This window comes from Phyllostomus hastatus, unplaced genomic scaffold (genome assembly GCF_019186645.2).
Source record: "Phyllostomus hastatus isolate PE091 unplaced genomic scaffold, TTU_PhHast_1.1 phas_scaffold_317, whole genome shotgun sequence".
NCBI lineage: Eukaryota > Metazoa > Chordata > Mammalia > Chiroptera > Phyllostomidae > Phyllostomus > Phyllostomus hastatus.
In genome coordinates this window covers 5,232,461-5,258,070 of record NW_025334023.1, presented here as the reverse complement: position 1 = coordinate 5,258,070, position 25,610 = coordinate 5,232,461, and the positions used below count along the sequence as shown (strand labels likewise).

The following is a 25,610-nucleotide window of genomic DNA, read 5'->3' as shown; positions in this document are numbered from 1 at the left end:
TGACTCGGCCCCAACAGCTTAGCAAACCACTGCTCCTGCTCGTGCTGGGGACCCGCACAGAGCAGGAGGAGGTGGTCAGCAAAACCAGAATGGATGGACAGTCAGGCAGGCAGATGGAGAAGTGGACAAGGGGGAGGCCAGAGGGCAGGGAACCCCAGGCTCAGAGGTTCCACATCCCCGACAAGGCCTAGGGAGGGCTCGCAGCTGGGTCCCTGGGAAAGAACCACGGACCTGAACGTGGGGCTGGCTCAGCCCACAGCGACCTGCAGGAAGCCTTCCCAGGCCTCGGTCTCCTCAGGTGTGAGTGGGAGTAACTATTCCTCCCTCTGCGGGTTGGCTGTGGGGACCTGACAATCAGGCACCCAGAGGCCCTCTGGTCCAGGCCCCCACCCTGCCCAGCATAGGCTCAGCTGGCCATGCCCTGAGTACCTGGGCTCTGAGCGCACTGTGGCTTTGCACCGCCCTTGACCTCTCTGTGCCGAGAGCACTGGCAAGAGGAACCCCCACGCTGAGCCCATCTGCAGCACCACCCCAGCCTGGCCACTGGCCCATCTGCCCACCGCCGGTACCTACTTGGCATAGGCCTTCTCCACCAGGGCACACCAGAACTCGTTGCGGGAGTTGGAGTGGCAGTAGATGAGCTGGTTGTTGACTGTGGGCAGCCGGTCATCGATGACCACGTCCACCCACTCCCCAAAGCGCCAGAAGTGGAAGTGGAAGATGCCCGCATAAGCATCGGGCTTCTCGGGGTCCCACTCCTGCTCCTTCCAGTCTGGGATGACCTGGATGCAGGAGAGAGGATGGGGACACACTGAGGTCACATCTGCTCCCTGAGGAAGTACGGGGACATGCCTCCAGGACACCAGAATGGGAAGGAGTCCTGGGTTTGTGCCCTTCTCTGCCACGAACAGCGTGGGACTTGCTTCTCTTTCTGCTGTGCGCGGTTGGGGTCTCCCTCCAGCTCTGTCACTCTGAGACCCTATGAGCTTCCCTCCTCCCTTCCTCCTGCCTCTCTCTGCTTCCTCCCCCTCAGAAACATATCACACCCATCCCAGCTCTGCCTGGGGAATAGGGCCACAGTCTCCCTACCCCCACCTCCGGCCTGAGACAGAAGCGGCAACCACGATGGCCTCCTCCCTCTCCCCACCCAGTCAGGCCAATCCTAGCTCCCACATTCCGCTGAAATCCGTCTTCTCCTGTCCTCCCCTCAGCACTCCCTGGCCCAGTGCCCCATCTCCTCGCCCGCCCGGGGACACCGTAACAGCATTAGCAGCCACACTGCCTCCACCCTGTACAGCAGCAGAGTGAGCTTTCTGATCATGTCACTTCCCGGGAAAATAAGGTCCAAACACCTACGGAGCCATGCCCCCTCCACCACCTCCCAGGCTGGTTTCTACCCCAGCCCCGCAACCCCCAACCCTACCCCCTGCTCCTGCTCCAGGCTCTTTCTCTGGTTGGGGACTCCGAATCTGTTCCTCCAGCTGACTCTCACTTGTCCTTTAAGGTCCACCCTCCTCCTACAGGAAGCCCTCCTTGACTCTTCAGACTGGGTCAGCACCCCTGCCCTTGAGTCTCATGGCCTCTGGTACTTCTCCTCTGAGATGCTTATTCAGTTATAAGTAAACAAGCATGTGACATTGTGAACAGCTTTGATACAATTACTGTGATGTCTGCTCTCTAAAGGCAGGAACACATCAGTCTTGGTCACTGCCACCCGCCAGCACCTAGCCCAGGGCCTGGCCCAGAAAGGGTGCTTAATAAACACGTGCTGGCTGAATGAGTAAATTCACAGGCATTACATGGGGCTCAAACAACAATTACTATTATAGAGCATCTTGGAAACGTCAGGGAGCCAACCTGTGACTGCCATGGGTGATGTCAATTTAATTCGCACAATAAATTCATGAGCAGATTACTATTGTGCATCCCTACTTTATAGATTTAAAAAGTCAAGCCTCAGAGAGGGCAAGTAACTTGTCCAGGGCCACATAGCTAGAAAACACACACACATTCTTCGTCAGCGAGCACCGCTCTTTGCATAGCCCCATGCCGGCCCTGGGGACCCGGACAAATCAGACAGGGCCCCTGCCCTCCGGAGACTCCCAGCCTGGGGAGAGGCAGGCACACAGGGAGCATTTGAGCTTTGGAAAGAAGGGGGTGGAGGGCCCGACCTGAGGGGCCAGCAGCAGCTTCTGAGCAAGTGTCCTGAGAGCTGGCAGTGAGTGTGCCCTATGCAAACAAGGGCAAACAGAGGCTATTTGGGCATCAGGAGGTGGGCGGGGGGGGGGAAGACCCTTCACTCTGCCAAGTCAGGAGGACCTGCTGGCCCTGCTAAACACGGGACAAGGGGGGCTGGGCACCATCGGGACCATGGGCGGCCCCTCTAGAAGAGCACCACTCCCAGGAATGTGTGGCGGATACGCAGGCATCCGGACGGAGGAGCTGGAGGTGCACCAGGAGGCTGCAAAGCCCAGGACCCAGGCCAGCCTGGGCCCAGAGGCCAAAAGCCGTCCCCCAGGCCCCACGCTCATTAAAGATGTTTTTGTTTGCAACGGGGTGTCAGCAAAGCAAGAAGCCCTCTAGTGGGACATTCGAGACCAAGAAAATGAAAATGCTCAGCACCACAAGAGGCACCCCACAGCCACTGACGGAGGGGGGGGCTGCTAGGCATCAGGTGCAGGGCCAGCTCGCCTGCCCCTCCGCCCTGACCCTCGCTGCTCTCCTTCGGGCCAATGCGATGGAGATCGCTGGCAGAGGCTGCCCCAGGGCACAGTGAGGGAGTCAGGGTTCACGTCCAGGGCTTCGGAGCCTGGCGCAGCACCTGGAACCCCACAAGGGCTTGGTGCTGGCTGGCCCCTTCCCCCACCCCCTCCTCACCTCCCTTTGCGGGCAACTTCATGTCCTTTCTAAGTAAAAGCTCCCAGACCGGCCTCTACCCTGAACCCCAGCACTCTCTCCTGCTTTGCTCTCAGGACAGAAAGTTGTATCAAAAGTGGGGTGCATGCAGGGTGGGAGTCTCATCCCCACTACACAGACGGGAAGGCTGAGGTCCACAGCAGAGCAAGGAGCTGCCCTAGGGCCCAGAGCGATGGGGAGTCCAAAGCTGAGAACACAGGCCTAGTGGCTGCACCCTCCTCAGCTCCTCCTGGCTCTGAAAGCCCTAGCTTGCCTGGGAATGGGGGAGGGCACAGGAGGGAGGGCACTGATGAGGGGGGAAGAAAAGCCCTCACAGGGCACTGGGAGGGCCTTCTGGGGCTGTGGGAGGATCATTAGCCCAGCTCAGGGCTTGGCTCTGAGCCCTCTGTGGTTCAAGAAGCATCTAATAAGGCTCCAGGGCCCAGAGAGCCTGAGTCAGAAATCCTCGTGGGCCTCTATTCCCCCTTCTGCATCACTGCCTTTGGGCGCAGCAGGGGGCAGCGGGCCCCGGGAGGGCCCCTCTGCTGCCCGCAGGCACCAAGCAACGGGATGAGACTTTCCGGGAAGAAGTGCTCTGCGGGCACACAACCTCACTCCCTTTCACACAGCGTCAGGTCCTGCCGGAAATCTAGGAAGCAAACAAAGCCCCTGGGGCCGCCTCAGAGGATACAGGACCAGCTTGAAGGGGCCCCTGATGGCCAAAGCGGGCCAATCCTGGCAGCGATGAGGGTCACGACTTCGTTGGATGGAAACACTTCGGGCGCATGCACATCCGTGAGATCCCAAGGAGACACAAACAATGAGTCACGACTGGAGGATGGCAGGGAACCAGCTCATTGTTTTGAAACTGGAAAATTAAGGGAAAGAAAGGAGCATTTATCCTGCTGTTTCGACACAGATTGTACGGGAGGGTAACCAAATAGCAGGTGAAGGGAGGTTTGTATCTGGGGATGAATTCCAGCTAAGAAATGAAGAAATTAAAGCATTAGGCTCCCACTATTTTGCAACCACTGGTGAATAATGTATTTATGAAATGGCTCTGAATCCTCTGTGGTTCAAGGAGCCAGAAAAAAAGAGAGGAAAACATCACAAAAAGAGAGAAAAACAGACATTGCATGTCTCCTGAGAGAACATCGCCTGTGAAGCAGTCATGCCAAATAAAATTTGTGCCTGAGCCTTAGCAAGGCTCCAGAGCTAAACCCTGGCTCACAGGAACTGCAGGGCACCAGGGACTCAGTAAACCGCACCAGGAAAACAAAGCCGGCAAAATCCAGACACAGTAACCCGCCTTATCCTCAAGGGATACATTCCAGGGCCCTGCTGAATGTCTGAAACTGCAGATCCCCATCTACACTGTTCTCCCCTGTACACACATACCTATCATAAATCTTAACTTAAAAATCAGGCACAGGTATTAATTTAGCAGAAGTTCGTATTTAGTAAGTATAAAGTATAGCCCTGACTGGTGTGGCTCAGTGGGTTGGGCATCCTCCCCCAAAGCCAAGGGTCCCCGGTTCGATTCCTGGCCAGAGCACATGCCTGGGCTGTGGGTTTGGTCCCCGATTCAGGCATGTGAGAGAGGCAGCTGATTGATGCTTCTCTCTCGCATCGATGTTCCGCTTCCTCTCTTTCTCCCTCCCTCCCCCTCTCTCTAAAAATAAATAAATGAAGTATATTTTCCCAGATAGTTTTTTCCTGTACTTGCATACCTAGCAGAAAGTTCCATGTATAAATCAGGCACAGTAAGAGACAAGCACGTTGACTCTGGGACAGTCGATCTGGTAACGGAGATGCCCACTGAGTGACTAACAGACGGTAGCCCGAGCAGCGGGGGTACGCAGCACAAAGGAGTGAGTCGTGTCCCAGCGGGACGGAGCCGGACAACATACGGTTCCACGATGCTGCTCGGAGCAACGTACAATTTAAAGCATGCGAACCGTTTATTTCTGGAACGTTCCACTGAATACTTACGGACCGTGGTTGACCACAGGTAACTGAAACCACAGGAAACGAGACTGCAGATCCGGGGGACCACTGCCGTCCGAAGCAGCAATTTCTAACCTTTTTCATCTCGTGGCACACATAAATTACTCAAATTCTGCAGCACATCAAAAAATATAGCATTTTTTGCCAATCTGACAAAAAATAGGTATGATTTTGACTCATTCACACTGGATGGCTGTTGTCACTTTTTCACCTGACAAGTCCGGGGGCCCCGGACTACAGACACAGTCAGTGCTGCACGTTTTAAAAACCTGACTATTGAAAAGTGAAAAGCCACTGCGTTATGGCATGACGGACAGGGCTTTTTGTTTGTCTTGAGCAAATCCTCATCATTCCGAAATGCACCCCGAAATATGACGGTATGGTGCCGGGCGGGGCGTGGCGGGGAGGGGAAAGGAGGCAGCCGACCATCGGCAGCCGCCGAGGCACAGGGATGGGTCCAGAGCGCCCGTCAGGCTGTCTCTCTCTCCTCGTGTCATCCGCAGTTCAGACTCCCCATCACCAGGGACACGGGGTTCCCGGCTGGCACTCAAAGCCGTGCGGGACGGGTGTGCTGACTGTCAGCCGGAGCCCTGAATGCCTCCGCCGCAGCCCCCACGGCATCCACACCCTGTGATGCATTCAGCCACCTCGGCTACGCACCTGTGGCTCCCTGGGGGGACCCACCCTGCTTCTCGTCCCTCAGGGAATGGACTGCAGGGGCCTCCTGACCCCACTTTCCCCTCGGGCACCACTGGGCGGCTCTGGCTCCGACTCCTCCCCTGCGCACTGAGGGAGCTGGTGGGGGGCAGGGCCGTGTCTCCCTCACGCCCGGATCCCCAACACCCAGCACAGGGCCTGGCCCAGCGCCAGAGCTGCCTGAGTCTCTCTGAGAGGACGCCCCCCAAGCACTGGCTTCCTCGAGGCTGACGGGTGACCTTGCATACGCTAGCGGACACCACGCCACCAGTTGGGGTGTATGGCAGGGACTAAGTTTTGATCAGCTTTCGGGTGTCCGCATCTACTGACGCTTCTGGCAGGACTGGTGTGAGAACTAAGGTGGATCGTGGCCTTGGAGGTGCTGTGGAAATTGTGGGGGCTGTGCACACCTGAGAGGTCGCCCCTGTCGGTGGACGAAGTGTGTGGTGCACCCACACAACATTCCCAACCTCAGGGCTGGAGGGAGCTGAGAGACCCAGCCGACGGACCCCCATGGGGAGAAAGGGAAACCTCCACAACAGCCCCCAGAGCAGATGGGAAAAGTGAGGCCTGAGGGGTCGAGGCGCCCCCTTGCACTACCCGGGCAGTGAGGTAAGGATTGTGTGGGATTTGGAGCCCCCTACTGCACACCCAGGGGACCCCCTTAACCATGACTCAGTGCCGAATCACTCAGAAAGTTCTGGACCCCACTAATGGGTGCACCACAGCGCCCCCTGGTGTTCCTGGCACCTGGTGCACCCCCGGGGCTGTCCCTGGGGGACTCCCACCCAGACCCAAGTGGCTGGGCACCGATCCTGCTGGGGCAGGGGCTCACCTGGGCTCTCCCAGGCGTGTGACAGGGCTCTGGGGAGCACTCTAGGGCGGAGAACAGGGATGTGAGACCTGGCTGGGGGGAGCATTTCGAAGCAGGATTTGTTTGCAAGCAAAACCCCAGGTGTGGGCTCTGAAGCAGGGCCCGACCTCGGCGTCCGGGAAGAAGCCAGCCTGGCCTAAGACGGGGCGCTCAGGTAGGGCGGGGCATCGCCTCTGCCCGCCCCAGGGAGCCAGGGTCGCGGAGTCCAAGGCCTCCCTACCCAGAGCCCGGTCCACACGCCCCTCAGTGATTCGGGGCAGGCCGCTTCCTCCTCTGAGTCTGTCTCCGTGCAAACACCGAGGGGGCTAGAGATGACAGGGGACAGGGCTCTGAAGAAGGCCCAGCGGGGCACCGCGGCGATGGGGCACTATCGGTCCTTTCTGGTCAGCGGGACGAGGTCGGGAAGGACTTCGCAGAAGCAGGATGTTCCCTCTGGAGTCTGAGGCTGCAGGCGGGTCAGGAGCCGCCCAGGGACAGGCAGCAAATCGGTGACAAAGGCCGGACGAAACCTGGGCACAGGCCTGACCCCACCCCTTGGCTACTCCCCTCCATCCGCCCAGCCACCTGTGCGGAGGAACACGGGCCGGTGTACCCCCTCCCATCCTCCGGGGCCCACCTACGGAAGACCAGAGGGCTCCTCCCCACAGCCTCAGCGTGGCTTTCTGCTTGCTCCACACAGGCTGGTCTGGGTGCCCCCGCAGAAAGTCCTGCCCGGGTGCTGGCCCCTGGATGGGTGTCAGGAGACCTGGTTCCAAACTCCTTCCTGCTGTCTGACCTTGGGGTCGGCCCATAAAGCAGGGGGAGGAGGAGTGGGGAGAAAGCCTGGGGAAGGGGTGCTCAGGGCTGGGAGGGGGCGGGGCTAAGTCAGAGCTCCCCAACGGGAGGGCGGGACTCGCCATGAGAGACTGCACACCACCGAGGCAGGCAGGGGCACACAGACTTTATTGGGGCCACACAGTGGGCACGGCAGAGGCACTCACACGCCCGCACAGGGCAGCCAGTCTGCACGAGAGGGTCCCCAGAGCTGCAGGGAGAGGTCAAGCAAAGAGGCAGAGGGCCTGGCCTCCCCAGAAAGCCAGTGGAGAAGCCAGGCAGGCAGTGCCGGGGCTGTGAGCACGCGCGGAAGAGGCCAGAGCTGCGAGTTAGAGAGGACCGCTGCTCACACCACAGCCAATCTCCCACCTAAAGAACCCAGACCCCACACTCGCTCCTGTCTGCACGCCTCCAAAGTGGGCACCTGCCCTCCCAGCCGCCTCGGCCAGCGGGGGAGGCTCCAGCCCTCCAACTGTCAGTGCATCTGTTCCCAGGGCCCTGCGGCCCCCGATGGCTTTGTTTCATGAGGGAAAGGTCATGGGCACGCCCCCGCCAAAAACCGGGGCTGGCCTTGAGACAGGGTGCTGGGGGCACTTCCTGAGGGGCCCTCAGCAGACACCAGGCAGGTCGGCCCCTCCTTCCGAGGGGGCTCGCTGGGTCTGTGTGGTGTGAAGGAGGATGAGGCTTGGGGCCAGAGCTGCGTCTGCTATAACCGGGTCGCAGCCTCCCTGACTGGTGGGCGGGCTGTGCTCAGGGGCTGCCCGTCACAGCACGCTGCCACCTCCAGCCCACTTCTGACCATCAGCCACCACAACTGCCCCGCCAGGCCACCCTTACAGCCTCCATCCACTGATGACGCCAGAGATGCCACAGCAGATGGGGCACCTGAGGCCCCAGAGGACCTCCTGTCCCGGCTCCAGGGCTCGAACCGGACTGCTCTATCCAGCACCCCCACCCCTGGCGGAGGGGAGCCCCTGTGCCGCACTGTTCCCATCCCTGCACGGGCCTCAGGGCCTCTCAGCTCGTGAAGCCCCTCCCCAAGGTCATCCTGACCAAGCCCCCAAAACGGGCCGCTCATGAACCAGCTGGGCAGTTATGTAGCAGACCACCTAAAATCAGGTTTGTCTGCAGGGCAGGTACAGACTCCAGAATGTATCCATGTGAATACAGCGTGCTCTCTCTCAGTGCACATGTACTTGTGCACACAGACACACCTCTGTGTGACTTTGCCATGTCCCATTCACCTCTCTCCTCCTGCAGTAGTTCTCAGAAGAGCAAGAGATGGCTGCATGGCCTCCAACGCGCCAGCCACTCCTCACCGTCCAAACCAACACCCACAGCCACCCTGCCCGCTGTCCTGAGGGCCCCTGAAGCATTGTGGGACCACACCAGGCCTGTCCAGGAGCAGCGCCTTCCTGATGTGGCCAGACAGGCGGCCAATGCCTGTTTGCTGGCTTCCCCACGGAGGCTGTCCTGCTGCCTCCGTCTCCCCATCCCCAGAGGAAGCCCAATGGCTGGTTCTTTGGATCTCTCTCTCTCTCGCTCTCTATCTACTCCCTTGGTCTCCCTCAGTCTCTCTCTCCCAACACGAAGGCACAGAGGAGGCAGATGCCCGTGGACCCTCCACTTCCCTGCGCGAGCCCGACCTGGCCTCTGGTCTACGGCGAAAGCAGCGGCAGCCAGTCCAGCTTCTAGCCTACTGAGCCTTTGCTTCTTCCTCCCTACTCAGGAGCACCAGCACCAGGGAGAGGAGCGCAGGAGGGACACAGGCTTGGGGGATCCTGGCCAAGCTGAGTACAGGACAGCAACGAGAAAAATGTCCCCAAACACACGGACAGGGGCAGGGCTCTTGGGCAGGGGATGGGACAGGGGGGCGGAGGAGGGGGCAGCAGGGAACAGCCGCCATCAGAGCTGGTTAAAGACCACGGAGGCCTTGAGGTTGGCGGGCTCCAGGCCCTCGCTGAAGGTGATGAGGAAGTACATGACCTTGCGGATCTTGGCCAGGTCGGACAGGCGCTCCCCGAACTCCAGGGCGTCGGCCTCGTTCCAGTCCATGGCGTCCGAGTCCTCCTTGCGCCAGAAGATGGCGGCAGGGTCCAGCAGCTGGCGCGTCATGAGGTTGGTGAGGTCAGGCGTCCAGTTCTGGGAGGTGCCCGTGATGGTGACCTTGCCTGGCTTGTCCAGCACGACGTCCCAGCGGTCGAACTGCAGCTTCTGCTGCTGGATGAAGTCGAGGCGGTACACGGACTCGGCTGGCCGCAGCAGCTTCTCACCGTCCTGGCGCTTCTCCCCACGCTGCTTCAGGGTCTCCACGCGCAGCCGCATCTGCTTGGTCAGGTCCTGGTCCAGGACCAGAGGCATGCTGAGCTGCGGCTGCTTCGGCCCATCCTCTGCCATGGCCCAGGTGCTGCTGCTGCTGCTGCTGCTGCTGCTGCCTCTGTTGCCTCTGTGTCGTCCAGGAGTGCAGTGGGCTGGGGCCTCACTGCCAAGGCAAGAGGCCACCAAAGAGGGGCCCCGCCTACCCTCGCACCCTCCCCTCTCCTCTTGGCCACTGGCCCTTCCCAGCTCCACCCCGGCCTCCAAACGGGCGTCCCCAGTGCCTCCTCTCCACTCCTCACTGAGGTGGTGACGGGGCTCTGCCGGCAGCCAGAGTGTGACAGGCCCCCAGGGGACCAGACCGCTGATGTCGACTGCTGTGGCAACCACCCTGACTACCATGGATGGGCTGGCAGCCGGCTTGTTTGTGAAGAAGGGAGCACTGTGTCAGGGCAGTGAGGTGGGGAGCAGGCGGGGGGCGGGGGCTCACGGGAGGCATGCCGGAAGAGCCCAGGAGAGCCCCTGGCAGGGGCGTGGGGGGAACAAGCACCAGCGGGGCCCACTGGTCTGAGACTTGAAGTCACCCAGGCCTAACCTAGGAGCCACCCTTGACTCAGCACAGCCCCCAGCCCTCCACACCCCATCCCCAAGGCCTGTCAATTCTGTGTCCCAGGTACCCCGGAAACCCTTCCACACCCCCACCCCCACTGCCAGAGCTCCAGCCCAGCTGCCACGGTGTCTCTCACCTACACCGTGTTCTCAAGCTTCAGGGAGCATCAGGGCCACCGGCAGGACTTGAAACACGGACCTCGAGGCCCCACCCCCAGAGTTTCTGATGTGCTCAGCACTGGTGCAGCCACAGCCCCCTGCTCAGCCACCAGACGGCAGCGGGAGAGGACCCACCGAGGTCGGACACAGAAACGACAGGAGAAACGATGCTCCAAACTCGCACATGGGATTGCGAAAATGTGTGTTTAGAAATGAAACAATCAAACACCTCTTTAACCTCAAACAGCAGAAAGACTGGGAGGAACTAGAGAAAACCCTTAACACTGGCTGTTTCTGGGTGAAGAAACCTTCAGTAACTTTGCACTTTTTCCAATCTTCTGTGCCCTGGCACCGAGAATGGTGCCGGGGCACAGCTGGCGTTCAGCTGACGAGTGGCAGCCGAACCGACAGGAGTGACCTGGCCGCACCACAGGGGCCAGGTGGGATGGGAGGCCCTGAAATGGAACCAAAACACAGCCCAGCCCTGTGGCTGCCCGCCCCCCAACACTCGATCCCTGACACCCAGGCACCCCTGGGACTCTGCTCTCACTTCTGCTCCTGTGGCCAGGGGCACAGTGGACTCCTCCAGGCCGGGGCGCCCAGGAGCCCACAGCAGGGATCAGGCCGGCCCCAGCACCCGGGTGTGCCAGGTCCTGGGGGAGATGGACTCTTCCAGCTCGGATCAGGCCAGGCCCCACGGCACATGCTCCACCCCACGGTCACAGCCCAATTTCTGGCCCACCCCAAGTCTACTGCCCTGCCCCGGGGAATGTACAGTATAGTCAGGTGGGGGAGCATCATGCCCCCACAGGGGGTCCCATAGTGGGGGCGGCCCGCTGCCAAGGCGTGACTGGTGGAACAGGGAAATAGGTGGGAGCCCAGAGGACGGGCAGGGAGGGGGGTTTAACACATGCAAATTGCCCCTTATGCTATGGTCTTGTCCCCACCCCCACCCCCCACCCAACACACACAGGCTCCTTTAATTGTCCCACAACCCTGTGGACTGGAAAGGTCAAGTTTACACTGAGGCGAAGAGAAGAAACATGACCTGCTCAGTCACATGACTAGCAAAGGACCCAGCCAGAATGAGACCCAGGTCTGGCTGGCTTCAAACCATGGTCCCCAGGCTGCATCACGAACTGAGACCAAGGCCGGGCTGCCCAGAGAAGGGCGCATGCGTGGCAGAGGCACAGTTTGCCCACGTCTGAGTGAGGTGGGTGGGGCAGCAAGGGTGCAGGCAGGCTGCATCTCTCCATTCCGTGGAGAGAAGCAGGCCCCGGAGGTAAAGGGTGACAACAAACAGGGCCCAGCCAGCAGGGACAGGGAGGGAGGGCAGGCACAGTAATGAGCTCCCTGGGGCCAAGTCTCTCCGCCCAGGACCCGGGGGGGCTGTCACCAGAGCAGCACCAGGAGCAGAGTGCAATTAGTCCGGAGCACCCCACCCTGCCGCAGGCTCCTGGGGACACAAGCTCCCGGAGACCAGCCTCCCGGCCCGGCCCGAAGCCTCCAGCTGGGCCTGGTGCCCTGACACCACCCTGCAGGAGGAGCTGTCAGCCCCTGCAGGTTCTGGACGCTTTTATCCCCTCAGTGGATGAGCGGCTGCACCAGGGCCCAGGGAGGAGCCCACTGAGGCTCCTCCCCACAAGTGACCAGACGGCCCACCCCCAGGAGGGGACAGTGCAGGTCAGGCTCCGTCCCCACCAAAGCCCCTGGACCCAGACAGCAATGAGGAGAGGACGGTTGTGGGGCTCCTGGCCAGTAGCGGGGCCTGACAATTCAGCAGGGGTTCTCAAAACTTTCTTGAGCCTTCTCTGCGCCAGGCTCCTGGTAGCACAGTGGGAAGAGGTAAGTTGGCCTAGCTCTACCCACGGGGAGTGCACCGGGGAGGGGAGACCGCAGATAAACATGTGGTTCCAGGGCAGGGCAGGAGGTGGGGGGCTGACACCATAGGACTCCTGCGTGCCACCTCCTCCCCCAGACTGAGTCCTGACGGAGCCGAGGGTGGGGTTCAGAGGCAGGGGAACCTGTTCTGAGCTCAGAAACGGTGGCGGAGCCCGGAGGACTGCCCTACATGTGGGAACAGTGCCAGGCCCGACCCTCTCCCGGCCTTGGGGCCCAAGAGTGCCACGGTCCCACACGTGGCCCGCTGAGGCCCTCCCGCCTCCGACACCCCAACAGGGCCCAGGCCTGTGGGTCGTAACAGCTACCCTGTACCCGCAGGACCGTCAGGGACCAGGCTCCAGGGATCCCCACCCAGGGGTGGGGTGGGTTTGGGAAGTCACACACCACTCAGAAGACTGGGCAGGGGGGCCCCACAGAGTCCCAGCCTCAGCGGAGGGCACAGCTCCCCCTGACGGCCAAGGGACATCTCAGCGTGAGAACAAACTCGCTCTGCTCCTTGCGTCCCGCTCACAGAGGAGCTCCCACACAACCAGTGACTGTTGAGTATCATAACACTGGTAACGCAGTCCCATCCACAGAGCACTGCATGAGCCCCTTTAAGTACAGCGTTTGGTTTCACCCTCACAGCTCCCCAAGAGGGAGCTACCCTGACATCCTGATTTTTCAGATGAGGGTATTTATAAAGCTACCAAATGGCAAGCCTGGTCTTGCACCCAAGCCTGTAATGTTGAGATGCCTAGTGCTCTTGAGCCCTGCTGCTTGCCCCCACAGGAAGAGCAGGACGAGCAGGGATGAGAAAGAGGCAATGACTTGTATTTGCCAGCATGGGAACCCAAGATGCAAACCCTGCTGATAATTCTTTAGAGAGCACCAGTCCAGCCTCTGCTGCAGCTTCCCCATCTTCCCAGGTCTGATTTAAGGGCTGCACTGCCAACTGCTGCCACAAGAGGGCGAAGTGTCAGGACCAGTGCCCACTCTTTCCAACCTAAACCCTTTGCTGCTGGTTCAGAATATCAGCAGTTTGGAACCAGGAATCATGGATTGCTCCCACTGAACAAGTGAGAAAATGAACAAGCCCAGAGAACAAGGACTGGCCGTGTCATACAGCAGGTAACCAGCAGGGGTCTCCTGAGCCCCAGTTAGTGGTCTCTCCACACTGCACACGATTCAGGCAGCTTCCACTTTCCCAAAGTACCTACTCTGTCAACTGACTCCAGGGACACTGTGGTCCCTCAGTAGGGAGGAAACACATCAGAATCCCCGTGGGAGCTACACAGATTCCCAGCAGCTGCCCCAGGGACCTCAGACTGGCAGGTGAAGGGAGGGTGTGTCTAATGCTCAGCCGATGCCACAGAGCCCCGGTGCCACCCGCCCCCCAGGCTTCCATAAAGTCTCTCCTGCATGGTCGGGCTGCCCCTCCCCTGCTGGGCAGTGAGGGCTGCAGGCTGAGCTCACGTTCCCAGCATCCCCACCTCACCCCAGGCCTCACCTTCTGCCACAGCGACTCTCGGGAGGCGAGCGATGAGCAGGCCGCCACAAACCAGCAGTTGCCCACCTGGCCCTGGTGCAGGTCGTGGGAGCTGATGCCGTCCACAAAGAGGCGCGGGTCCTCACAGATGTCCTGCGGGAAAGCCGAGAGGAGACCTTGTTGTGGTCATCAGGGAGGCTCTCGCAGACTGGGGCCAGGCGGTTCCCCCAGCCAGCCTCCCCCAGGGGCCACCAGGAGAGCCCCCCCCCCCCTTTCCCCCAGCTGGAGAACTCTGCTGCTCTGCCAGCGGTTCCACGACGGACAGATGCTATGGAAGGACTCCGGGGGCTGGGCCCTGGCCACCACCTTCCTCCTGCCCCGTGTCCTCCCCAATTAGCACACCTTTCCAGCACCAGCAGCACAGCGGTGCCTTGCCCAGCTGGCCCTCAGGTGCCCAGTCACGAAGTGGGGTGAAGGCGCCAGGGGAACACACACCAAAAGCACATGTGACGAGCACAGAGGGTGGGAGAAGCGGGGAGCCGACGCCCCGTGCTCCGTGTGGGCACGTCCCCGAGCTGTTTCATTGGACCCTCACTCCCCCTGAGGAGTGTGACACTGTTGATCCATCCCACGATGAGGAATGAAGGTTCAGAGAGGGGCCACGACTAGTCCAGGTCACACAGCAAGCAAATGCGGAACAGAGCTGAGCAGAAGCCCACAGAGCCCCCAGAGCACCCACCCCGGCCTGTCCTCCTCGCCGGTCAGCATCTTCACCCCGCAGAGCTGAAAGGGAGGACATGCGCCCCAAGCGGGGCTGGCTGCAGTGGGCGGTAGGGGGAGGAAATCACTAAGACACAGCTTCCCAGTGCCAGGCATCCTGCACTAGGGTCAGTCCTCACCGTGGTCCTCAGAGGTGGGCACTCTGCTCACTTTACAGATGAGCCAACTGAGGCCCAGCGAGGCGGAATAACACGGCCCATCACACAGCATGGGCCTGCTTCCACTTCAGCAGGGCCTCCCCTTCAGCAGGGGCTCCGGAGACAGCTCAGTCACAATGGAGGTGCTGAGGTCCTCCTGCAGGCGGCCAGCAGAGGGCTCCAGAGCCAGGGAGTCAGAATTCAAATTCCTGCACCTACTAATTTACTGGCTGTGCAACTTTGGGCCAGTGGCTCAGCCTCTCTGAGCCTCTGTTTCCTGACCTAGGCAAAGGAGGTAGATTATTATTCTTGAAGGACTGTTTAAGGACTCCACAGGTTTGGAGGCGTAGCACCTACAAGAGAAAGTGGGGCAGAGGGCTATCCCTTTTCAGTAAGGTGTTTGGGACCCTATTGTCACCTCAGCCTGAGAAAACCAGAGTGTTGCAGGGCCAGACTGAGGCCATAACTCCCTGAGGATGTGAGTGGCTTCATATGGAACTTTAGAGTGACAAGTTCAGGGCCAAGCTGCAAGGTGTTTTCCCCATGTTGGCACAGGTAGCTAGATATCAACGAAGGAAGAGAGCAGAGGAAATCAGACATTACGAAGCATGATAAACTAGGGAGCAGAAGCCCACTTGCTTCTGTAGGAAGTTACAGCTTCACACACTCCCAGGGGTTCCCTGCAGATCACTGGGGGAAGGGACCGAACAAGAAAGGGGGAGGCAAGCACATGGGCAACAGGAGGTAGGACAGGGACCTAGCGACCTGTCAGTCTAGGCTGGGAAAATGATCGAATTGGATAAGAGACACAACCCCGGAAGATCCGGGAAATGCATTGGTCAGGGGGTGGACCCATCAGAAGCCCGTCAAAGCTTGGGAAGTTGATTGGTTATTTTGAAAAAGCACCTGGTCCGTCCCAAGCCAGAGGTAACGTGATGAGACTAACAAAGACAAAGCCCTCCTCTCTCTGGCTCCTGGCTTGGTACCACGCTTACCTCACCCCGTGCACTTGCAGGGGGTCTCTCTCCATAGCAACCATGCTGGTCTGGCAGCTCCCTGGGGGCCGAGGCAGACCCTGTGGTCCTCCAAAGACTCAGCTTTAATACTGTTATTGTAAGGGTTAACTAGTTATTAACAAAGGGAAGAAAACAAAGAGAATCGGACACTGGGCCTGTTTAACCAGGAACCTACAGCTTCACACGTGCCCCCGGGGAGCCCCTGGTCAGTCCCGCAGACCACTGGGCGGGCGGGGAGGACATCCCCGCAGACCACCACGGGAAGGAGGACGTGCGCAACGGAGACCAAAGAGGCCCGTCAGTCCACCTGGGAAAGGGGTCACTGGTCGGGGGTGGACCTGTCAGAGGCCCAAAAAAGCTTGGGGATTCGGTTATTCTGAAAAAGCTCCTGGTTATAACCTCAGGGAGCAGAGCAGCTCTCCCCCTCACTCGCCCGCACTCACCCCGTTCGTTCCCAAATTCCTCCCCTGGCGCCTGGGAACACTCGACACCCCATGGTCCCGCAGCCTGGTGGGCTGGCAGAGGGCCACCCCGGCTCCAAAGCACGGAGCTTTACCACGGCACAGAAAACCCCGGACACTGGCCTTTTGTTTCGGCCTCGCTGGAGACCGGGTTGGACTGCTCCCGTGGCGGGACAGACGGAGATGGGATACGGGCGGCTGTTCACCGGAACAAACTCGCCACACCACACTTTCCTGCACGTGGGGCTGTGAAATGCTTTTCTCACGATCCTGGAGAACATGAGTTCCACCAGCAACTTTGTGGCACAAATCTCTGGACACTGGCCTTTGTTCTGGCCTTGATGAGGGCAAGAGCAGCCTTTTTCCACCCACCGTGGGACGGATGGACACAGGGACTGAAAACCCAGGGGCAGCCGTCTATTCTCACTCCACATAAGTCTTACCCTCCACAGTCTCCCCTGCTCCGGCCCCTGGAAAGCTTTTCTCACGACCCTGTGAAAGCACACAACCTCCACCGGCAGGACCAGAGCACAGACTGCAGAGACGCCGCCCCAGGTCACAGGAGCCCAGCGAGGCAGCATCCGGAAGTCTCCCCCTCCCTCCTCATCTTATCCCCCAGCCCAGCACTCTGAGCCACGGCTTAGCCTCTGCCTCCCTGGGGTCCAGAAGGACTGGCAGCACAGGACAGGACAGGGGTGAGGGGGGCTTCCCCTCCGCAGGACCACAGCCCCAGCCCACCATGGGAGGAGACAGCCACAGCCTGGTGTCCCCAGGGTCTGCAGTGGAGGTGGGCTCCGAGGCACTCCTCCCGGCCAGGTCTTCCCGGCCACGGCCCTGGACAGAGATGCAACTGCCTGTTCTGAAGAGGAGGACCCCGAGGCCCAGGGGGAGACAATGATTGTGCCAGGTCCTGTGCCAGGTGAGTGGACCGATGGGACAGAACCCAGGTCTGCTGAGCTGCCCGGAGGTGGTGATCCCAGCAGAGCAGGCGTGGAAAGCTTTGGCGGGCAGGGAGGCTCTGGGGGCAACGAAGATTCCAAGTCCCCCCAAGACACAATTGTGCCACAGCCCCAAGACAGCTCCCACCTTTGTCATCACCCTCTCCCGGGCCCCCGGCCACCTGTGTTCCCCCCCACTGCAGGGGCTCAGGCAGGAGCCCGGGAAGGAGGGCCAAGCGGCAGCAGGACTGGGCTGAGGGCACCTGCCGTGAGCCTGGGGCCTCGCCGCGCTGGCGGCCCTGCCCAACACACCTCCCTCCGGGGCATAGCCTTCTGCACACCTGCGGTCACCTCTCCGCCCCTCCCAGCAGGTCAGACCAGCTCCACCGGGCACAGGTCACTGCCCACAACCACCTCCCTCAGTGGCAACAAGAACTTCAGGTTTCCAGGCCCGGTTTCAAACAGGAATGCAGCAGACAGTGGGTCCCGGGCACCTGCCACCCCTCCTCCCGCCCTCCCTCCCTCCGCATCCATCCATTCATTGCAGTCGCCTCCCCCCTGGAATCTAAGGCTGTGGCAGGAATCAGCCAGACCAGTGGGCACCAGGCTGAGGAAGGAAGCAGGACCTTCGCCTGGGATGGGAAACCAGGAAGTGTTCTCAGGGGTCACGGCTCGTTCCCACCACCCTGCCCCCCACCGCATGCTCCCCACGGCACGTGGCACCCCGTGAGCAGACCCATGAGCCAGAAAGGGTCATTCCTGGGCCGGGCAGAGGCCTGGGTGGCTGGCCTTGGTGCATACCGCCTGTTTCGTGGAGTAAAGGGCTACTGTTCAGCACAGCCAAGGAGGGAGTGGGCCTTCCCCAGGTGCTGGTATGATGACCATGGGCCCCAGGCTGGGGTCAGGGACCGGCAGGCCACCTTGGGAGGATTCTGGAAGGTTCCAAAACTAACAGTTATTTGTAGGACCCCTGTTGGTTCCCTTCTTGGTCGCACTAAGGGACCTGCAGGCTCCCCTCCAGAGACTGGGGGTCGGGGGGGTGTGGGGGGGAACAGAGTGCTGGCCAGAAGATGGGGGGTACTCGGCCTCCTCAGGGAAGAGCAGGGACCTACGAAGGGCTCTGGGCCTGAGAGAGAGGGAAGAGCACACACCCCCCTTCACATCGGGGCTGCCCGAGTGACGGGCTGTGCCGACGGTTCCCTTCTCCTCTTCTCTCCCTGGACTGCGGGGGGAGCCAGCAGAGGTTTGCTGAACTGGAAGGAACAAAGAACAAGGAACCTGTGGGGAGGAGGAGGAGGATGTGGGCCCCAGGCAGGTGCCCTGGGTGGGGATGCGTGGGTGGGGGCTGCAGACGGCAAGGCCTGCTCCGGGTCCCCACCGCAGGGTTGGCAGGTGGAGGAGGGGGGGAGCCCATTTGTCAACTGCCTGCCAGGTGTCTGACACCACAGGTACCTCAGGTCATTCCAAGCCCCCGAAGTCATGATCGGGGGGAATTACTCCCCCATTTACGAATGAGGCAACTGAAGCCCGGGGAGGGGAAGCAACTTGCTCACGGTCACACCTCCCGTGAAGCCAAGTCCACCTGGCTGAACACCAGCTTCTTCATCCCGTTTTGGGCGAGAGGAAGAAGGAGGCTGACCGGCAGGAGGCCGGCTGAGGAGCTCCTCCGAGGACACGGGGGCCACAGTATCCATGGCCGAGCGAGGAGGAGCTGGAGGTGGGGGCAGTGAAGAAGGGCCTCCTTGGGCTGTGAAGAAAGTTGGCTTTTTGCTCTATTTGTGCACAGTTAGGGCACAGGACCCAGGGAGTGGGACTGCGCAGGAATGCAGGTGCCACAGGCAGTTCCTTCTTGGAGGCCGAGCAGCTGGGAGTAAAGGTCTTCCTGCTGGGCTGGCCTCACCCCTGCCTGCAGCAAGCCAGGCCTGACTTCCTGCTCCACCGCCACCCCCTCCCCATCCTACCTGTGGATTGAGCACCTGCTGGTCACACTGACCCAGCCACCACCCAGCAGGCACTGCAGACCCACTGACAGTCAGCCACACCCTGGTCCACACGGTCTCACCTCTCGATCACCTCCTCTCAGCTGGGGCCTTGAGCTGCCTCCTCACCCCCGAATGGACCCCCCCACACCCCACCCCTACTGCCCCTGGGCCCGCTCAGACGGCTCCCTCTCAACACCGCCCACCACCACATGCCTCTGTCACCAGCCTGCGCATCTGGGGCAGGGACAGCTCTGTTCCTCTTTCAGTGTCTGGGAAGGACCAGGCACCAAGCCAGTGAGGACGGCAGAGGAAAAGAAGGCAGTGTGGCAGGGAAGGAAAGAGGCTCAGGGAGGGCAGGTGTCCTCCAGGGTCACACAGCAAGAGGATGCTGAGCCCAGTCGGCCTGGCGTCTCCTCCTCTCAGGACACCAAGCTCAAACTTCCCCAGCCAGGCCTCCCAGCTGCCTTCACAGCAGACCTAAAACGAGGGCAGGAAAGGGCCTGGACAGGGCAGCAAGGGGGTGCGATGAGAAGGGGGCAGAGAGCTGGAGTGTCTCCCCCTCCTTCTCGTGCCCAAGGCCTCACAAAGGCCCTTTGAGGCTGGCCTCCTTCCCCACCCACCAGACAAAGGAGAGAGGAAGGCGTGGGCGAGTGGGGTGGCCCAAGGGGCAGGAGGCTGCTGGGAGTCCCGGAGAACCCAGGCAGGGCCAGAGGCTCTGGTGTGGTGCACGGGGCTGCGGGTGCCCGCCTGCCCTCTCGGTCTCCGCTTCTTCCCCTCACCCAGTCCAAGAAAACACGCAGGAACGTTTGAGTTAGCATGGACTTGAGGTCACAGTCCAGGAGAGCAACACGAAAACTAAATCTCATTTCCCCCAAATGTCCAGGTGGCCAGAGTGAACTTTCCAATGCTACCGTATTTTGCCATGTATAATGCACACCCATGTTTTTGGCCCAAACTTTCAGCACAAAAAATCTTTCATTTTAATATTTTAATTAAATATTTTATTTATTTATATTTAGAAATAAAACCTATTATCATATTCCAGGGTATTATTTTGCATACAGATATCATTATTGCTTGCTAGAGTTACACTTTTAATGCATAAGCATAAGTAAAAGAATTAAAAACATTTATATGGACACAGAATTGGTACTATCCATGCATGATGCGCATCCTTATTTTTCCCTCAAAAATGTGGGCAGAAGAGCACATTATACATGGCGAAATCCGGTAACCTGGCACTGTCACACCTGCTGAAAGCCTCGCCTGACGGCCCCTGCTGCCTCAGAGCACGCCTGCCCAGCCCGCTGACCGCAGGACCCCAGCCGCCGCTCCCCCTCACTGCCCTCCACCAGCCCTGTGCCAGCTGCCTGCATGGCCCTTCCTGGCAAACGCATTCCCTGATTATGGGATGGCGGGAGACTCCTCCCAGCCCCAGGCGCTCCGACACAGCAGCCTCCAGCACTGTAGTCCCTCCCGTGTGACGACTCTCCTAGGGTCACCTGGGCGGTGACCTCCAGCAGCCTGCCCTTCCCCTAGGCCCCTAAGCGCACCCACTCTCAGACTCAGGAACAGTCTAAAGGGGACTCCGGTTAAAGAGGGTGAAATCAAGCCACAGGGTGGAACACTTCCATTCTAGCCCCAGGGACCCAGGCCAGGCCGGGGGCAGCGACGGCCAAGGCTGCTGGGCTGGGCTGGGCGCCCGGCCAGTCGGCCCCGCGTCACCGCTCACCGCTCCCCGCAGCCCCGCGAGGTGCCATCATTTTTTACTGCTATTATTATTTATTAATCAGGATAATAAGTACTTTTCATTTACAGCAAATGACTATTTCAAAATCATTACGAACACAATCAGCAGTCAATTCCCTGCACGGGAACGGCACTAAATGGGACTTAAATGTCACTCACACTTGAATTTCACTAACAAAAGGTCACATCTGCATCATCCCATTTTTATGCCAAAAAAAAAGGCCGTGGGAGGAGGGTGCCCGGGCAGAGGACCCCACTTTCCCTGTGAGGAAGCTGAGGCCCAGAGAGGGGCGAGTCCCGGCCGGGCACGGCTGGCCAGGGGGTCAAGGCCCATTCCCCTGGCGCCCCTCCCCCACGTGGAGGTCAAGCCCCACAGCAGGAGGCCCCGCACCAGCCCCGCCACTTTCTCAGGACCCTGCAGCCTGGGTGGGCCGGGGCCTGGCGGCCTCAGACCAGACACTGACCTTGGGCCGCTGCCACCGGACGGCAGGCCCCGGGGCGCCCTTGTAGTACAGCGAGTCGTCGGTGGCCGGGAAGCTGGGGTCCTCAAAGAGCACCTTCCTGCGCAGACAGGCCCGCTTCAGGGCTGAGTAGTTCTGCTCTCCGTAGGGCTTCACGCACGAGAACATGGCAGCCACCGCCCAGGGAGGGGAGGCCAAGGCCGGCGAGCAGAGGGCTGGGTGGGTGCGTGGGCAGCTCCGGGGGCACCTGGGAGGGCAGAAGGCAGGAAAAACACCACTTTCTGAGGACTGAGGCCCTGAGTCAGGTGATCCCCACCTGCCCCCTCCCCGCAGGCCTGTGAAATGGGCATCCTCACGCCCACTGGCCGGGAATGAAGGCTCAGAGAGGGGGCGAGACCTGCCCGGGGTCGCACAGCTGGTGCACGCAGAGCAGGCACAGGAGCCGGCCAGCCTCCCTCTGCAGCCTCAGCTTTCTCTCATTTCTGATGCTCAGAGGTGACGCAGGCCAAGGGCACAAACAGGTGGGGCTCTGGGGTGCCCAGCAGCACCCGCCCCCACTCCCCGAGACCTCCCTGGGTGCCGTCACACCCACAGGGGAGCAGCAGCACCGTCTCCAGGTCACTCCCCTCCGGACGCCCCTCCTCAGTCTGGAGCAGCACAAGCTGCCCCTGTGGGCAACCTTGCCCCTGGCCCCTCCAGCTGCCACTCACATTCGTTCTCTCGTGCCCCTCCCTCCAGCCCTTCCGGAATAACTGTCTCCAGTTATACAGGCGGCAGTCTCACTGCTCCTTACTCCCAGTGGCCCGATTCCCCTGGAGACCCCCCACCCCCATCGTGTGATCCCCCGATCCCTGGAGTCCGCCTCTCCCGGGACAGCCTCCCAGGCCTGGCAGTGCTGCCTCGCACTCCTGAGCAGCCTCTCTTTCGGGGGCTTCAGGGGCCTCGGGAGCTGATTCAGACCCCCCCACACACACTGGGGACCCGGGGTCTCACTGCCAACTCCTTACCCCAGCCCCCACCCCAGCTAATGAGCCCTGTGTTCAGCCGCAGCCCTCCGGGGCCCCTGGCCAGCCAACTCCCTGGGGGAACCATGCGCCCCACCTGACACCAATCCCAAACTTAACTCCTCGCACCCCCCACGTCCCCCAGACCCCCCAGCCCAGGGAACAAACAGGACCGTAAGCACCAGAGACCAGACGCCCCAGCAGGCAGAGCCCGCTTGGTCCGGGGCCCTGCACACACAGCCACTGGCACAGAGCCTGGCACGGGAAGTGGCCCAGGGCCGCCCTCCCGTCAGCCCCCACGCGCCCCGGTGGGCCCGGCCCAGCTCCCTGAACCTTGCCGCCATGTGCCAGCCAAACTCAGGGGATCGACTGGACCGACGTGGCCAGGAAGGCCTGGGGGTGGGGGGCAGAGTGAGGCGCAGCAGCCTGCAGGACCTGCAGTCAGACACACTGACGGACGCCCAGGCAGCCGGGCACAGGGCTGACAGCCCCGTTCATGTCCCCAAACCTCCCACTCTGTCTGGGCCGCTGGCAGAGCTCTGCACTCCCCGTCCACTCGGCCTGGGGCCAACCCAGGGCCGCGCCGCCCAGTTCCGACTTCCCAGCCCCACGGAGCGAAACCGAGGCAGGGTGGGCCGGCTTCTGGGCGAACCCCAGTTGGAGAGCAAGGCTGGTGTGGGGGCCAGTCCCAGCTGGACTACGCGCCTGCTGTGTGACTCTAAACAACTCACTCAGGCTGAGTCCCCATTCTATCCCCTCCGCAATGGGAACCACGATTGCTTCAATACTTGGATGACATTAAAATTAACCAAAGGCCAAAGAGATTGCTCAGTGGGCCGGAGGGAGCAGGAACAAGAGACGTGGACAAGGCACCTCTCGTGTCCGAGAGGGCCTCCATTCCTCTGCACCTGCCAGGTGCAGACCAACTGGCTAGAGGCTTGTGTGCGGAATTTGCACACAGTGCTGAGTAGGCCTCGCACTATTGCCACTCCTCAGACAAGAGCAGGGAGGCTCAGGGAGGGCAGGTGCCCTGCCCATGTTCCGTGAAACAGTCTGACTCAGCCACAGCCTCTGACTTGGGTACCTCCACCTTGGCCTGGTGACCCCACAACGCAGAAGGAAGGGCTGAGTGGCAGGCGCGCGCGCACACACACACACACACACACACACCCTGCTGAGCCAGCCTCCCAGGAAGGGGAGAAGGAGACCCACAGAGGAGGAGAAGCAGGAGGGAAAGGAGGTGAGAATGGGCAGTGAGTGGGAACAGCATGGACAGCAGGGAGGGCGGCCAGGGGCCGTCATCCCCACTTGCCTGCTGACCAGCCGAGGGCTGGTTTGTCCTCTGCGCTGGACCCACAGCCACTTCACCTTCTGCCCCACGTCCTGCGGGGCCTGCTTGCTCCACTGCTGTGTGACCTCAGGCCAGCCACTTACCCTCTCTGGCCATTCCTCTGTCCAGGGAGGCCAATAACCCTGCTCCGTCCCTCCCACCTTATGGCCGTGGAGGCCTGGCGGAAAGAGAAGCGGGGAGCCGGGGAGCCGGCCCCCGGACTTCTGGCACACGGCCACCCAGGAGAGTCATTAGCACCAAGGCTTCCAGTTTCTGCAGGGCCTCTCAGGAAGCAATTTAAGCTTCAAGGATTAGATAAAAAAGCTGAAAGCAGGAGCCTAGAAATCAGCTCTAGCAATTCCAGCATTCAGAGCCCAAAGGGCCCAGGGAGGGGAGCGAGCTGGCTGAGGTCACCCAGCCAGGCTGCTGGAAAATGAGGGTTCTGGCGGCCCTCCAGGCTACACAGCGGCCAACGCTGTGGGAAGGCCTGCTCCTGGGGAGGCAGAGGAAGAGGGAGGTCTCGGAGGGGAGAGCTCTGCTGGGCCCGGCCCTGGGAGAACCTGGGCCATGCCCGGCTGGGGTCTGACCCAGTTCAGCCAGCCCTCCTACCTCAGCCCTGCCAGCCGGCCTGACCCCGGCCTACCTGTGCCAGGCTCTTTGGCCCGGGCTGTTGCACAGGTTGTGCCTCCTGCGGTCTACTCTCCTGCACCCTGCATTTGCCCCAGGGTCACTTCCCACTCCGCCCACTGACTGAACCAATACCTCCTGGGGTCACAGTCACCAGCCTCCTAGCTTTGCTCTCTCTGTGTAGTTCCAGGCAAAAGTACAGAGGCCACAGATGAACCCAGAGTCAGGAAAGCCAGGCCTCCTATGCCTGGCCCTGAGCTTGGAGCTTCGGCACCACCCACTTCTGAAGGTTTCTCCCGTGTGTGAACCACGCACCCACAGGGCAGTCTGAGCACCCCAGCTGCCTTCCATCCCGCCCTCATCCCTCCGCCCGCCAGTCTTGGCCACCCCCTGCCGCTCTCCACCCTGGACCTAAGTTCCAGCGCTGCGAGCTGCCTCAGCTCCCTAACGCTGTTCCTCAGGGCCACGCCCCACTGTCCCTCCAGCACCTGGAGAACCCCGGGTCAGCTGAACCACTCAGCCCAAGGACCTCCCGTCTGCCCCCGCCACTGCTCCTCCCCTCCACCATCCTGGAACCCCTGTGACTCTGCCCACTACATTGTACCCCATCTCTGTACGCTTGCCCATCTCCCCAGCCCTGCCTGCACCCCTCCAGCGCAGGGACCGGTCCTCTCCGTATCCCCAGAGGCCAGCACTGGCCGGGCACGTTCAGTAAACTGGTGTTGAATGAACCAGCACAGGTGACACGGGAGGAATTCCTTCACAGACGGGAAAACAAGCACAAGGAGTGGCATGGACTCTGGGGGATCAGCTTTCCAGATCAGGGCAGCGAGGGCTCTCAGGTCTCCTGAAGACCAGGGCCCCGCCTCCCCCGCTCGCGCTCCTGCCCCCGCCAACCCAACGGCCGGGTGCTGTCGCTGTGGCCCAGCCGTCCCCTCCTGAGGGCGGCCTGGCTGCAGTTCCCCCGGGTCTCTGTAAGCGGTGCGGTCCAGCACCGACCATGCCGCCCCTCTGGGCTGCACGGCCCTTGTCTGGAAGGAAGAGATAATGTGCCAGGGCCTCTGGGAGGATCAAATGAGACAGCGTCGGCATAACAGCACTTTGTCCGTTTTAATGCACTGTACCCTGGGGGATGTCCACACAGTTTCCAGACTCTGGCCAGGAGGGTTACAAAAATTCAGGGTTTCGGTCCCCAGCGAACTGCATGAACACAGGCAAAATTGAACACTGTGTCATTTCAGAGGTTCCAGCCAGAGGGACACAAAGGCCTGGCCCCAGGAGTCAGATGTCCTTGAGGAGAGAGGGCCCCTGAGGAGGGCGGAGGGAACAGCAGCGCAGGGAAAGGCTCACAGCAGGCAAGCTCACACGACTCGGAACCAGCCTGGC

The 25,610-nt window shown here is 60.9% G+C and overlaps 2 protein-coding genes across 4 annotated transcripts in view; both read right to left on the bottom strand.

The window, feature by feature from the left end:
* The window catches only part of CAPN5 (calpain 5), a 51,111-nt gene that overhangs the window by 13,074 nt on the left and 12,427 nt on the right, over positions 1 to 25,610 (bottom strand). Inside the window, exons 1-4 of one of the 3 annotated variants that reach the window (XM_045818035.1) lie at positions 24,241 to 24,338; positions 21,267 to 21,510; positions 13,761 to 13,892; positions 574 to 782 (exon numbers count right to left, since the gene is read on the bottom strand). In XM_045818035.1, the coding sequence (XP_045673991.1) occupies positions 574 to 782; positions 13,761 to 13,892; positions 21,267 to 21,431 (506 nt within the window). In that variant the 5' untranslated portion in view covers positions 21,432 to 21,510; positions 24,241 to 24,338. Of the gene's footprint in view, positions 1 to 573; positions 783 to 13,760; positions 13,893 to 21,266; positions 21,511 to 23,701; positions 23,722 to 24,240; positions 24,339 to 25,610 lie in introns of those variants that run through there. The other 2 variants (XM_045818036.1, XM_045818034.1) reach the window with 2 other exon arrangements.
* Positions 9,191 to 9,727, bottom strand: LOC123805448 (olfactory marker protein). Its single transcript, XM_045818037.1, has one exon. The coding sequence runs from the start codon at positions 9,680 to 9,682 to the stop codon at positions 9,191 to 9,193; it is 492 nt and encodes a 163-aa protein (XP_045673993.1). The 5' UTR covers positions 9,683 to 9,727.